The sequence below is a fragment of the Sceloporus undulatus genome, chromosome 3, assembly GCF_019175285.1.
Source record: "Sceloporus undulatus isolate JIND9_A2432 ecotype Alabama chromosome 3, SceUnd_v1.1, whole genome shotgun sequence".
In the NCBI taxonomy this organism is placed as follows: Eukaryota; Metazoa; Chordata; class Lepidosauria; order Squamata; family Phrynosomatidae; genus Sceloporus; species Sceloporus undulatus.
In genome coordinates, this window is record NC_056524.1 from 17,731,103 (window position 1) to 17,744,492 (window position 13,390).

Below are 13,390 nucleotides of genomic sequence, written 5' to 3' on the forward strand. Positions count from 1 at the left end.
AAAACAACCACAAAATAAAAAAACAAAAAACACTAAAACAGGGGTAGGCAATCTTTTGAGCCGGGGGCCGGGTTGCTGTCCCTGACAAAACTGGGGGCCGAAGCACAAAAAATAATTAAATAATTAAAAAAAAAATTAAATATATAAATAACCAGGACAAATGTAGGACAAAATTTTCAAATGGAAGACACTTTTTAAAAAAATGGGGACCACGTGAAAAATTGGCTGATTTTTTAAAAAATGTTAATATAAATGCATGTTTCTGAGGCTTCTATAGACAATTGCCCCCAAAAGGTCCCAGCGCGGCAATCGGTGCAGGACTGGGCTGGGGCCGGTCCCAAGGCCTCGCTGGGCTGCATCTGGCCGCGGGCCGCCGAGGTTGCCTACCCCTGCACTAAAATAATACTAATATGCTAAAAACAAAAAAACAAAACTTCCTCAGCCACTGCCCATCTCAGCCACCTTAGGCATGCTCAGTAACTTAATCTGGCAATCAAAGAAGAAGGTCTTCAACCTTTTACAAAGTGGTCAGATCCTACTCCAGCCAGAGGTGCAGAGGAGCATGTTCCACAAACACGGAGTCAGATCCTGAAAGGCTCACAGACTTGACAGAACCATAATGTTGGTGGAACAGCTAATATTCCTTTGCAGATCTTAAATTTCTAGATGCAATTTCTGAGATTTCAGGGGGATTGTAAACCTTGTTCAGTGCAGTCAGAGGGCCTGTTCCCTGATCTGCCTTTTGACTGACCAGGAGCACCTCTGCCTTATCTAGATAAAAGACCACAGAAACCATTTTCTACTATGGGGACACTGTTCTGCTCACTCCACCAGATAGGCCCCTAGACAGCTGCCCAAAGTCCTGCACAGATCACAGCACTGCCATTTTGTCCATCTTGAAGTTACATGTACTGTGCATACCCAATCCAAGCACTCACCTTTCTTTTCTTCAGCATGAGCCACATAGGAATCCGATGAGCCCTTGATGACTTGAATGAGGCAAAGGACTGCTTCGGCTGTGCCGATGGCCGAGGAGGGCGAACAGCACAATGTTCCAGAGGATTACATTTTCTGGTTTTTTGCAATGCTCCAGGTTGTCTGGTTTAACAGATATTGTCTCTGCATGGGAAAGGTTAGTTGATTTTTAAAAAAAAGAAATTTATCTCAAGAAGAAGAGGAGGAAGAGGAGGAAGAAAGACATCATCCATCACCCTTAAAGCGTTCTCACCAGGTTGGCTGGGTTTAGAATGTGCAAAAAGTGAAAGCAAGGTAAATACACAGATAAATTGCTTTTCAAATGCTTTTAGACAGTTTTGCTAGAGCTATTACAGCTTGTAGGTGTACACATTTGGAAAGAGTGATCACGCCTCAGAAAGCTACTTTTTTTAAAAAAATAATAGTAACTCTAAAATGCTCCGACATTTTGGACTACATCGCCCAAAAGGTCCCAACTAATCTGGCCAAAGGGATTGGGGGGGGGGCTGTAGTTCTCCCACTCACATTATATATTTATCTGCTTTGAAAATCCTAAAGATAGATATTTAAAAATGATTTCCCAAAGGCATTTTGCAACAAATTAAAGCAAAATATAAAACCTATTTGATACCAATAACTAATAAATAATAATAATAAAAATATACAGACTAGTTATTTGTGAACACAGGTAACATTTTGCTTCTCTTAAACCCAGGCTGTTTCCTCTCTGCCAAATAACTGCCATGGCTCAGTGCAATGGAACTCTGGGAATTGTAGCTCACCAGAGTGGATTCCATAGCATTGAACCATGGCAGTTAAAGTGGTGTCAAACTGGGTTATTTTGGCAGTGCAGGTGCAGCTTTAGTAATTCTTCATGAGAAGTATTCATGTGTCGGTATATATGCACATGTGTATTAATACAATTATATAAAAACGTAGATAGCACCACCTTAGTTGGAAGAAGCATTCTCTTTTATGTGAAACTTTAGTAGGAATGCCTTTTCTACAGTACAGAAGAGTGTCACCTAAGATCAAAGTATGCCCTTTGCTTTAGAATAAGCACTGTTCTCACATGCAGCTATATGAAATATACCTATAATTAACTGAATCATTACATTAAATTAAATTAATTACTATTAAATTAATCACTAAAAAACTTGTGATTCATGACATAAACCCTTCTCTAATGTAATGACTGCAGCTCTGATTATAAGCTGAGATGTTGTCCAGAGGGGTTAAAGAAGCATATGTTGTACAGGAAAATATACATTGTTCATTTTTTTAAATGGAAGACATGCACGCGGGCACATAAAAAGAGATAAAATTTGGTCGGGACACCATGGACTGAGAGGAAGATAACAGCTAAGGTCAGAGAAACTGCTGAAGGAGCATGAGTGGGGGAAGAGGAAGAAGCGGAAGAGGGGAGGTAGGGGGGGACAAACTGGATGCAAGCATTGCACTGTTCTGTTTAACACGTGATGTGCAATACAGGGACCCGGGATAGAAATACCAGGTACGAAATTTCGGGATACGAAAAACCCTAGGAATCAGTTCCGGGTACGAATGTTTCGGGATACGAGAAAATTTTGGTGCTTTTTCGTTTTCGCACGAAACGCGGCTTTCCCCATTGCGCTATGGCAATTCGGCTACGAAGGCTTTCGGGTTAAAAGCGGCCGCGGAACGAATTCATTTCGAACCCGAGTGCACATAATCAATAGGTCAGACTGGTTTCTGCATTATCATACAGGTCCAAATATACTTGAACAATGTCACTTTCTTTGCCCAAAAGATGCTACCTGTATATTGTGCTGCAAACATTTTCCTTGTGTCTTTAACGTTTTCCCATGCCTTGGAATTATTGGTCATAATAAAGCAAGAAAGTTTGCACCTAGTATTACAGTCTTTTTCAGTGATGTAGATTTGAGTTGATTGACTCAAGTCAGACTCAAGTCACTTCAGTGCAATGACTTGGACTTGACTTGAGGCAGGAGTATGATCCCTCTAAAGCTAGTTTTCATGGCTCCTCTGATATGTAGCAGAGAGAGTCTGCCAAGTAGAGCTCAAGAAACATATTGCCTAACATGTTTGCTGTCTTTCCCCCCTCAGAGATACAAATGTGCCTGAAGCTCTGGGGGCACGTCTTGTTGCTACTGCTGATAGAAAAAAAGAACTTTAGAAGGATCCATCCTGTCCTCCTACTTTGTGCACACTTCTTGATTTTCTTATTATTGAAACTCTACCCCTCTCTCTGACACACACCACACACCACCTCTTCTTTTTCTATGAAAGGTGGCTCCCAGACTTGAGATTTGACTTGAAAGTATCTTGCAGGACTTGAGACTTGACTTGAGATTTAAGGTAGAGACTCAAGACTTCACTTGAGACTTGGGTAAAAGACTTAAATACATCACTGCCAAGATCCCTATCCTCAACAGCTCTGTTCAGGTCTGCAGACTCGTGGCTGTGTCCTCCTGGTTAAATGTATCCATCTATCTATCTTCCTCTCTTTCCACCTCTCAAGCATTTGTCTTTTCTAGTGAGTCATGCCTTCTCATGATGTGGCTGAAATGCAACAGCTTCATTTTAGTCATCTTAGGGCCGGTACAGACCGGCCCTTTCTGATGCCCTTGTCACATGCTAGGGTTGCCTCAGGGTGGTGCTTCCAGACACCCCATCAACCTAGCACGGTATGAGGGCTTCAAAATGGCGGGCCCCTGTACACATGGGCACCGCCATTGTTACGCAAGCGCCGCGTGGCATCCGCGTGGCAGCCTCGATGTGGGTTCTTTTTACTCCACAGGGAAACCATGTGGTTTGATGGCTGTGACTTCCCTGTGGAAAGAAAACAGGTGCCGGCAGGTTGCCCTTTTCAGCGCTCTTTGGAGAATCCAGGACCCATTTGTTTGTATTTTTAGTCACCTATAGTACCCTCAGCATTCTTCTTCAACACCAATCTCAAAGAGACTGACTTTCTTTCTATCTGTTTCTTCACCGTCCAGCTCTTCCACCCATACATAGTGATGGGAAATATGATGGTATGGACAGTCCCACTCGCCTACAGTTTAGGGTGTCCTGCTCACTACAGCCAAATGGGGAAGGGATAAACACAAAAGAACTGGGGAGAACCTGGAGAAAGATGTGCATGTGCCACATCTACCATATCTGTGTACCTGACTTCAGAACTGCAGGGAATAGTTTCTGTTGTCTACCACGCCAAGGTGTCGTTCCGGAAAGGATAGACATATATCTTCATCACCGATATCACATAGAGGACCACTAATTAACCCCACAAGATGAAATGATCACACAGTAGACTCCACCTGCAGCTCCCAGGGCAGCAAAGACAACAGACAGCCACCATCTGAAAGAAAAAACTTCAGGCTCAGAGACACACATGCATTGGAGAGCCACGTCATCACTCTAACTTGCTTTATCTTACTGGGGTATTTAAGGCATAAAGTGGAATAAGAGGGTAGCTTTGAGCTATCTGGATGAAAGGTGTGATATAAAGTAATAAATCAGTGAAAAGCTTTTTGAGGGGCATGTGATTTAGAGTATTAACAGTTGGCCGCGAAAGGGGTTAAGAACACCCACATCTCTTCTCTCTACTCCTATTAAACATTTGTATCTGAGATATTTAACTGTACCTAAGCATTCAAATTTGTCCTGTTCCACTCTTTTGTTAAATTATTGAAAATCTATTGTGGCGTAGGTGTTTGGCATGAATGAGCATACAATGTAATTGAACAATTTACTATTCTTGGCCTATAGCTGCCAGAAAGTTACTTTTTTGACTACGGATTCCAGAATAACCCATGCTGGGCAGGAGTTTCTAGAGGTTGTAGCCTAAAGCACCTTTTTTCCAGTTCTGATTCTGGGACTGTTGGGAGGCTGAAATGTCCCAGGAGGGCCAACCTGTGCCTATAGGGCCCCCTGGGCAACTGTGCCTCTTACCACTTGCTTACATGATTTTACAGAAGCTTGGAAAAGTGGCTTCTAGAGGCTACAGCTCCCAGAATGCACCATGCTATCTGGGGATTCTGGAGTTGTATTTCAAAAGGTAACAATTTAAACTCTTCCTACTTTTACATCTCATTACCACCACATTTCCCAGTACGATTTTTCTCTCCCATAAAAACTGCTTTCCCCGTTTAAAGGGTATTCCTTACCCCACATTTGTTTGCATGACATCCTGCTCCACTGCCCCCAGCATCATAAATGCTGGCAAGAAAACCTGAAAGGGAAAACACAGAAAAATGTATAACTGAAGAAATAGCCATTACATGTCCTTGCAAAATGTGTTATGGGATTTATTCTTGCCCAAGATGGAGTGACATTTAGGTTGACAAAGAATAACATTAGGATAGAGATAGGGGCCAGTCCAAGAATTTTTGCTGATTGAGCTTAGGACAAGATGGTGTCCCCAACTGTCAAGCCAGTTGGATTGACAGTTGAATTTTCACTTCCTGTTCTGGGTAACCGAGTTTGCCATTGTATCCTAAGTGAATGGAAATCTGGTTAGTTTAAAACACATCAGGATCAAACTGATCAAATGATAGTTTATGATCCTGGTCTGTATGTTTTGTTAGTTGCCAAATCATTAATTTGTTCACCATAGAAATTGCTTTACTGCTTACAACTGCCTCATGGCAGCCACACCAGAAAAGAAGAATGGAAAGGAGGCATCCATGCCGGCTTGCTGTGGCTAACATGCATAACATTCAACTATGTACTATAATGTTATATCTGCAATAGACCACATGACTTTCCTCCAGGAAGAAGCAGGATTATAAATGAAAATGTTCAGGTGATGATGAAGCAAGGCGAATGGTGGATGAAAGAGAGAAAATCATCATTGCCATTCTTACCATTAGGTCCAATGAAATAAACTGTATGCCTATGTACAGTAATTTCTAGCCTGCATGCCTCTCTAAGAGTTTGGGCATAGCATGTACTATATGTAATTTCCTGTTTATTGGTTTTAGCTATACATCCTCTCTTCTACATCAGAGACATAGTCATGTCTAGTCTGGAAAATCAGTGACGGAAAGGGATCTTGTAGTCTAATTGTGCAAAAGAAGTTGTAGCAGAAATAGCTGAATACAATATATCCACAAACTCAAATCCACCAACAGTGGGTTGAACAGAAACAATAGCTTCCTCACACACTACACATTACAAGACTGGTCTAACATCCAAAAGCCTTACAAGGCCATCCAAGCCTTACAAGGACCAGCTGAGCATATCTCCTCTCTGGTCCTTGTCTGCACAAACCACACTTCCAAAACTCCCTCCACTATTCATAGGATCATCCATCAAAACCAGGCCCTAGGCAACATCTTTCAACCTACTTTGACCCTCAACAACAACATTGTGAAAAAACTGAACTTGTCATCTCATCACCCTACCAGAAGTTCTGCATTTCTTTGACTATTTTCATACAGTCTGATTATAAAGGTCCAGTTCACTCCATACATCTCAAGAAAAGACACCTGGTCATATGAAAGGTTATGCTACAAATTCTTACACAGATAGTCTCAAAGTGCTACAAGATCTCTCACATACTGATCTTCCTGCATCAGTGTATACATTTAGCCTAATTTCTTCATCCTCCATTAATTAAATATATAAATAAACCAGGACAAATGTAGGACAAAATTTTCAAATGGAAGACACTTTTTTTAAAAAATGGAGGACACGTGAAAAAATTGGCTGATTTTTAAAAAAATGTTAATATAAATGCATGTTTCTGAGGCTTCTATAGACAATTGCCCCCCAAAGGCCCCAGCGGCAATCGGTGGCAGGACCGGGCTGGGGCCGGTCCCAAGGCCTCGCTGGGCTGCATCTGGCCCGCGGGCCGCAGGTTGCCTACCCCTGCACTAAAATAATACTAATATGCTAAAAACAAAACAAACAAAATCTTCCTCAGCCACTGCCCATCTCAGCCACCTTAGGCATGCTCAGTAACTTAATCTGGCAAATCAAAGAAGGTCTTCAACCTTTTACAAAAGTGGATCAGATCCTACTCCAGCCAGAGGTGCAGAGGAAGCATGTTCCACAAACACGGAGTCAGATCCTGAAAGGCTCACAGACTTGACAGAACCATAATGTTGGTGGAACAGCTAATATTCCTTTGCAGATCTTAAATTTCTAGATGCAATTTCTGAGATTTCAGGGGGATTGTAACTTTGTTCAGTGCAGTCAGAGGGCCTGTTCCCTGATCTGCCTTTTGACTGACCAGGAGCACCTCTGCCTTATCTAGATAAAAGACCACAGAAACCATTTTCTACTATGGAGGACACTGTTCTGCTCACTCCACCAGATAGGCCCCTAGACAGCTGCCCAAAGTCCTGCACAGATCACAGCACTGCCATTTTGTCCATCTTGAAGTTACATTGTACTGTGCATACCCAATCCAAGCACTCACCTTTCTTTTCTTCAAGCATGAGCCACATAGGAATCCGATGAGCCCATTGATGACTTGAATGAGGCAAAGGACTGCTTCGGCTGTGCCGATGGCCAGCAGGAGGGAGAACAGCACAATGTTCCAGAGGATTACATTTTCTGGTTTTTTGCAAATGCTCCAGGTTGTCTGGTTTAACAGATAATTGTCTCTGCATGGGAAAGGTTAAAGTTGGTTTTTTTAAAAAAGAAATTTCATCTCAAGAAGAAGAGGAGGAAGAGGAGGAAGAAGACATCATCCATCACCCTTAAAGCGTTCTCACCAGGTTGGCTGGGTTTAGAATGTGCAAAAGTGAAAAGCAAGGCTAAATACACAGATAAATTGCTTTTCAAATGCTTTTAGACAGTTTTGCTAGAGCTATTACAGCTTGTAGGTGTACACATTTGGAAAGAGTGATCAGCCTCAGAAAGCTACTTTTTTTAAAAAAATAATAGTAACTCCTAAAATGCTCCGACATTTTGGACTACATCGCCCAAAAGGTCCCAACTAATCTGGCCAAAGGGATTTGGGGGGGGGGGGGCTGTAGTTTCTCCCACTCACATTATATATTTATCTGCTTTTGAAAATCCTAAAGATAGATATTTTAAAAATGATTTCCCAAAGGCATTTTGCAACAAATTAAAGCAAAATATAAAACCTATTTGATACCAATAATAATAATAATAATAATAATAAAATATCAGACTAGTTATTTGTGAACACAGGTAACATTTTGCTTCTCTTAACCCAGGCTGTTTCCTCTCTGCCAAAATAACTGCCATGGCTCAGTGCAATGGAACTCTGGGAATTGTAGCTCACCAGAGTGGATTCCATAGCATTGAACCATGGCAGTTAAAGTGGTGTCAAACTGGGTTATTTTGGCAGTGCAGGTGCAGCTTTAGTAATTCTTCATGAGAAGTATTCATGTGTCGGTATATATGCACATGTGTATTAATACAATTATATAAAAAACGTAGATAGCACCACCTTAGTTGGAAGAAGCATTCTCTTTTTATGTGAAACTTTAGTAGGAATGCCTTTTCTACAGTACAGAAGAGTGTCACCTAAGATCAAAGTATGCCCTTTGCTTTAGAATAAGCACTGTTCTCACATGCAGCTATATGAAATATAACCTATTAATTAACTGAATCATTACATTAAATTAAATTAATTACTATTAAATTAATCACTAAAAACTTGTGATTCATGACATAAACCCTCTCTAATGTAATGACTGCAGCTCTGATTATAAGCTGAGATGTTGTCCAGAGGGGTTAAAGAAGCATATGTTGTACAGGAAGAATTATACATTGTTCATTTTTTTAAATGGAAGACATGCAAGGGCACATAAAAAAGAGATAAAATTTGGTCGGGACACCATGGACTGAGAGGAAGATAACAGCTAAGGTCAGAGAAACTGCTGAAGGAGCATGAGGTGGGGGAAGAGGAAGAAGAGGAAGAGGAGGAGGTAGTGGTGGGAGACATTAACTGTGAAATTGCAAAAGCACTTGCACTGTTCTGTTTAACACGTGATGTTTGCAATAATCAATAGGTCAGACTGGTTTCTGCATTATCATACAGGTCAAATATTACTTGAACAATGTCACTTTCTTTGCCCAAAAGATGCTACCTGTATATTGTGCTGCAAACATTTCCCTTGTGTCTTTAACGTTTTCCCATGCCTTGGAATTATTGGTCATAATAAAGCAAGAAAGTTTGCACCTAGTATTACAGTCTTTTTCAGTGATGTAGATTTGAGTTGATTGACTCAAGTCAGACTCAAGTCACTTCAGTGACATGACTTGGACTTGACTTGAGGCAGGAGTATGATCCCTCTAAAGCTAGTTTTCATGGCTCCTCTGATATGTAGCAGAGAGAGTCTGCCAAGTAGAGCTCAAGAAACATATTGCCTAACATGTTTGCTGTCTTTCCCCCCTCAGAGATACAAATGTGCCTGAAGCTCTGGGGGCAAGTCTTGTTGCTACTGCTGATAGAAAAAAGAACTTTAGAAGGATCCATCCTGTCCTCCTACTTTGTGCACATCTTCTTGATTTTCTTATTATTGAAACTCTACCCCTCTCTCTGCACACACACACACAGACACACACACACACACACCACCTCTTCTTTTTCTATGAAAGGTGGCTCCCAGACTTGAGATTTGACTTGAAAGTATCTTGCATGGACTTGAGACTTGACTTGAGATTTGAAGGTAGAGACTCAAGACTTCACTTGAGACTTGGAGTAAAAGACTTAAATACATCACTGCCAAGATCCCTATCCTCAACAGCTCTGTTCAGGTCTTGCAGACTCGTGGCTGTGTCCTCCTTGGTTAAATGTATCCATCTATCTATCTTCCTCTCTTTCCACCTTCTCAAGCATTATTGTCTTTTCTAGTGAGTCATGCCTTCTCATGATGTGGCTGAAATGCAACAGCTTCATTTTAGTCATCTTAGGGCCGGTACAGACCGGCCCTTTCTGATGCCCTTGTCACATGCTAGGGTTGCCTCAGGGTGGTGCTTCCAGACACCCCTCAACCCTAGCACGGTATGAGGGCTTCAAAATGGCGGGCCCCTGTACACATGGGCACCGCCATTGTTACGCAAGCGCCGCGTGGCATCCGCGTGGCAGCCTCGATGTGGGTTCTTTTTACTCCACAGGGAAACCATGTGGTTTGATGGCTGTGACTTCCCTGTGGAAAGAAAACAGGTGCCGGCAGGTTGCCCTTTTTCAGCGCTCTTTGGAGAATCCAGGACCCATTTGTTTGTATTTTTAGTCACCTATAGTACCCTTAGCATTCTTCTTCAACACCACATCTCAAATGAATTGATTTTCTTTCTATCTGTTTTCTTCACTGTCCAGCTCTTACACCTATACATAGTGATGGGAAATATGATGGTATGGACAGTCCCACTCACCTACAGTTTAGGGTGTCCTGCTCACTACAGCAAATGGGGAAGGGATAAACAAAAGAACTGGGAAGAACCTGGAGAAAGATGTGCATGTGCCACATCTACCATATCTGTGTACCGACTTCAGAACTGCAGGGAATAGTTTCTGTTGTACTCACGCCAAGGTGTCGTTCCGGAAAGGATAGACATATATCTCATCACCGATATCACATAGAGGACCACTAATTAACCCCAAAGATGAAATGATCACACAGTAGACTCCACCTGCAGCTCCCAGGGCAGCAAAGACAACAGACAGCACCATCTGAAAGAAAAAAACTTCAGGCTCAGAGACACACATGCATTGGAGAAGCCAGTCACTCACTCTAACTTGATTTATCTCACTGGGGTATTTTAAGGATAAAGTGGAATAAAGAGGGTAGCTTTGAGCTCTCTGGATGAAAGGTGTGATATAAATGTAATAAATCAGTGAAAGCTTTTTGAGGGGCATGTGATTTAGAGTATTAAAAGTTGGACGAGAAAGGGGTTAAGAACACCCACATCTCTTCCCTCTACTCCTATTAACATTTGTATCTGAGATATTTAACATGTACCTAAGCATTCAACATTTGTCCTGTTCCACTCTTTTGTTAAATTATATGAAATATATTGTGGCGTAGGTGTTTGGATGAATGAGCATACAAATGTAATTGAACAATTTACTATTTCTTGGACTATAGCTGCCAGAAAGTTACTTTTTTGGACTACGGATTCCAGAATAACCCATGCTGGGCAGGAGTTTCTAGAGGTTGTAGTCCTAAAAGGCACCTTTTTTCCAGTTCTGATTCTGGGAACTGTTGGGAGGCTGAAATGTCCCAGGAGGGCCAACCTGTGCCTATAGGGCACCATGGGCAACTGTGCCTCTTACCACTTGCTTACTATGATTTTACAGAACTTGGAAAAGTGGTTTCTAGAGGCTACAGCTCCCAGAATGCACCATGCTATCTGGGGATTCTGGGAGTTGTAGTTTCAAAAGGTAACAATTTAACTCTTCCTACTTTTACATCTCATTACCACCACATTTCCCACGTACGATTTTTCTCTCCCATAAAACTGCTTTCCCCAGTTTAAAGGTTATTCCTTACCCCACATTTGTTTGCATGACATCCTGCTCCACCTGCCCCCAGCATCATAAATGCTGGCAAGAAAACCTGAAAAGGGAAACACAGAAAAATGTATTACTGAAGAAATAGCCATTACATGCCCTTGCAAAATGTGTTATGGGATTTATTCTTGCCAAGATGGAGTGACATTATGGTTGACAAAGGAATGGAACATTAGGATAGACACAGAGGGCCAATCCAAGAATTTTTGCTGATTGAGACTTAAGACAAGATGGTGTCCCCAACTGTCAAGCCAGTTGGATTGACAGTTGAATTTTCACTTCCTGTTCTGGGATAACCAGAGTTTGCCATTGTATCCTAAGTGAATGGAAATCTGGTTAGTTTAAAACAATCAGGATCAAACTGATCAAATGATAGTTTATGATCCTAGTCTGTATGTTTTGTTAGTTGCCAAATCATAATTTGTTCACCATAGAAATTGTTTTAATGCTTACAACTGCCTCATGGCAGCCACACTAGAAAAGAAGAATGGAAAGAGAGGCATCCATGCCTGAGGCTTGCTGTAGCTAACATGCATAACATTCAACTATGATATAATGTTATATCTGCAATAGACCATTGACTTTCCTCCAGGAAAGCAGGGATTATAAATGAAAATGTTTCAGGTGATGATGAAGCAAGGAATGGTGGATGAAAGAAAAATATCATTGCCATTCTTACCATTAGGTCCAATGAAATAACTGTATGCCTATGTACAGTAATTTCTAACTTGCATGCCTCTCTAAGAGTTTGGGTATAGCATGTATACATGTAATTTCCTGTTTATTGGTTTTAGCTATACATCCTCTCTTTCTACATCAGAGACATAGTCATGTTAGTCTGGAAAATCAGTGAGGAAAGGGATCTTGTAGTCTAATTGTGCAAAAGAAGTTGTAGCAGAAATAGCTGAATTACAATATATCCACAAACTCAAATCCACCAACAGTGGGTTGAACAGAAACAATAGCTTCCTCACACACTACACATTACAACACTGGTTAACATCCAAGCCTTACAAGGCCATCCAAGCCTTACAAGGACAGCTTATCATATCTCCTCTCTGGTTCCTTGTCTGCACAAACCACATTCCAAAACTCCCTCCACTATTCATAGGATCATCCATCAACCCAGGCCCTAGGCAACATCTTTCAACCTACTTTTGACTCTCAACAACCATTGTGAAAACTGAACTTGTCATCTCATCACCATACCCAGAAGTTCTGCATTTCTTTGACTATTTTCATACAGTCTGATTATAAAGGTCCAGTTCACTCCATACATCTCAGAAAGTACACCTGGTCTATGAAAGGTTATGCTACAATTTCTTACACAGATAGTCTCAAAGGTGCTACAAGATCTCTTCACATACTGATCTTCCTGCATCAGTTTGTATGCATTTAGCCTAATTTCTTCATCCTCCATTAATCTGCAATTCTCTTTCTTCTCTTTCTCTCCTCCATGTTCGAAGAGCATATGTTAAAGATAATAAGATTTAATACAGACTTTTATACTTGTAAAGCAACCTATTTTAATACATTTCCAACAAAAAACAACAACACTAAGCCTATTTGATTTCCTTGCCAGACCCTGAGTGGTGGTAGTAGGGGTGGTACTGGCTCACTTTCTACTTGCAAAAACTAATACTTCTGCTTGTGAGATAAACTGCTATCTCTCACACAACGCAATAATTGCCAACTTACTAATCACCAAAAGCCACTTTTCCCAAGCTCTGCAAAATCAAAGTAAGCAAGAGGTAAGAGCAACACTCACTGAAAAAAAATAGTGTCAAGGTTTTCAGAGACAGAAGAGTGTGTATGATGGGGCCTCTCTTCTCTAAAGTCACCTGCTGCCCTGTCATCAGAGCTGAAGAGGGCAATGGGGGAGGGGGACAAAAAAGGGACAGAACATGTCCACCCCCC

General features: G+C 41.4%; 1 protein-coding gene across 1 annotated transcript in view; it reads right to left on the reverse strand.

Annotated features, from left to right (window-relative positions):
• LOC121927112 (transmembrane 4 L6 family member 1-like) overlaps positions 1-13,390 on the reverse strand; it is a 27,283-nt gene that overhangs the window by 1,754 nt on the left and 12,139 nt on the right. Inside the window, exons 2-4 of the mRNA XM_042460671.1 lie at positions 11,454-11,519; positions 10,488-10,633; positions 7,403-7,589 (exon numbers count right to left, since the gene is read on the reverse strand). Of these exons, the coding sequence (XP_042316605.1) occupies positions 7,403-7,589; positions 10,488-10,633; positions 11,454-11,519 (399 nt within the window). The remainder of the gene's footprint in view (positions 1-7,402; positions 7,590-10,487; positions 10,634-11,453; positions 11,520-13,390) is intronic.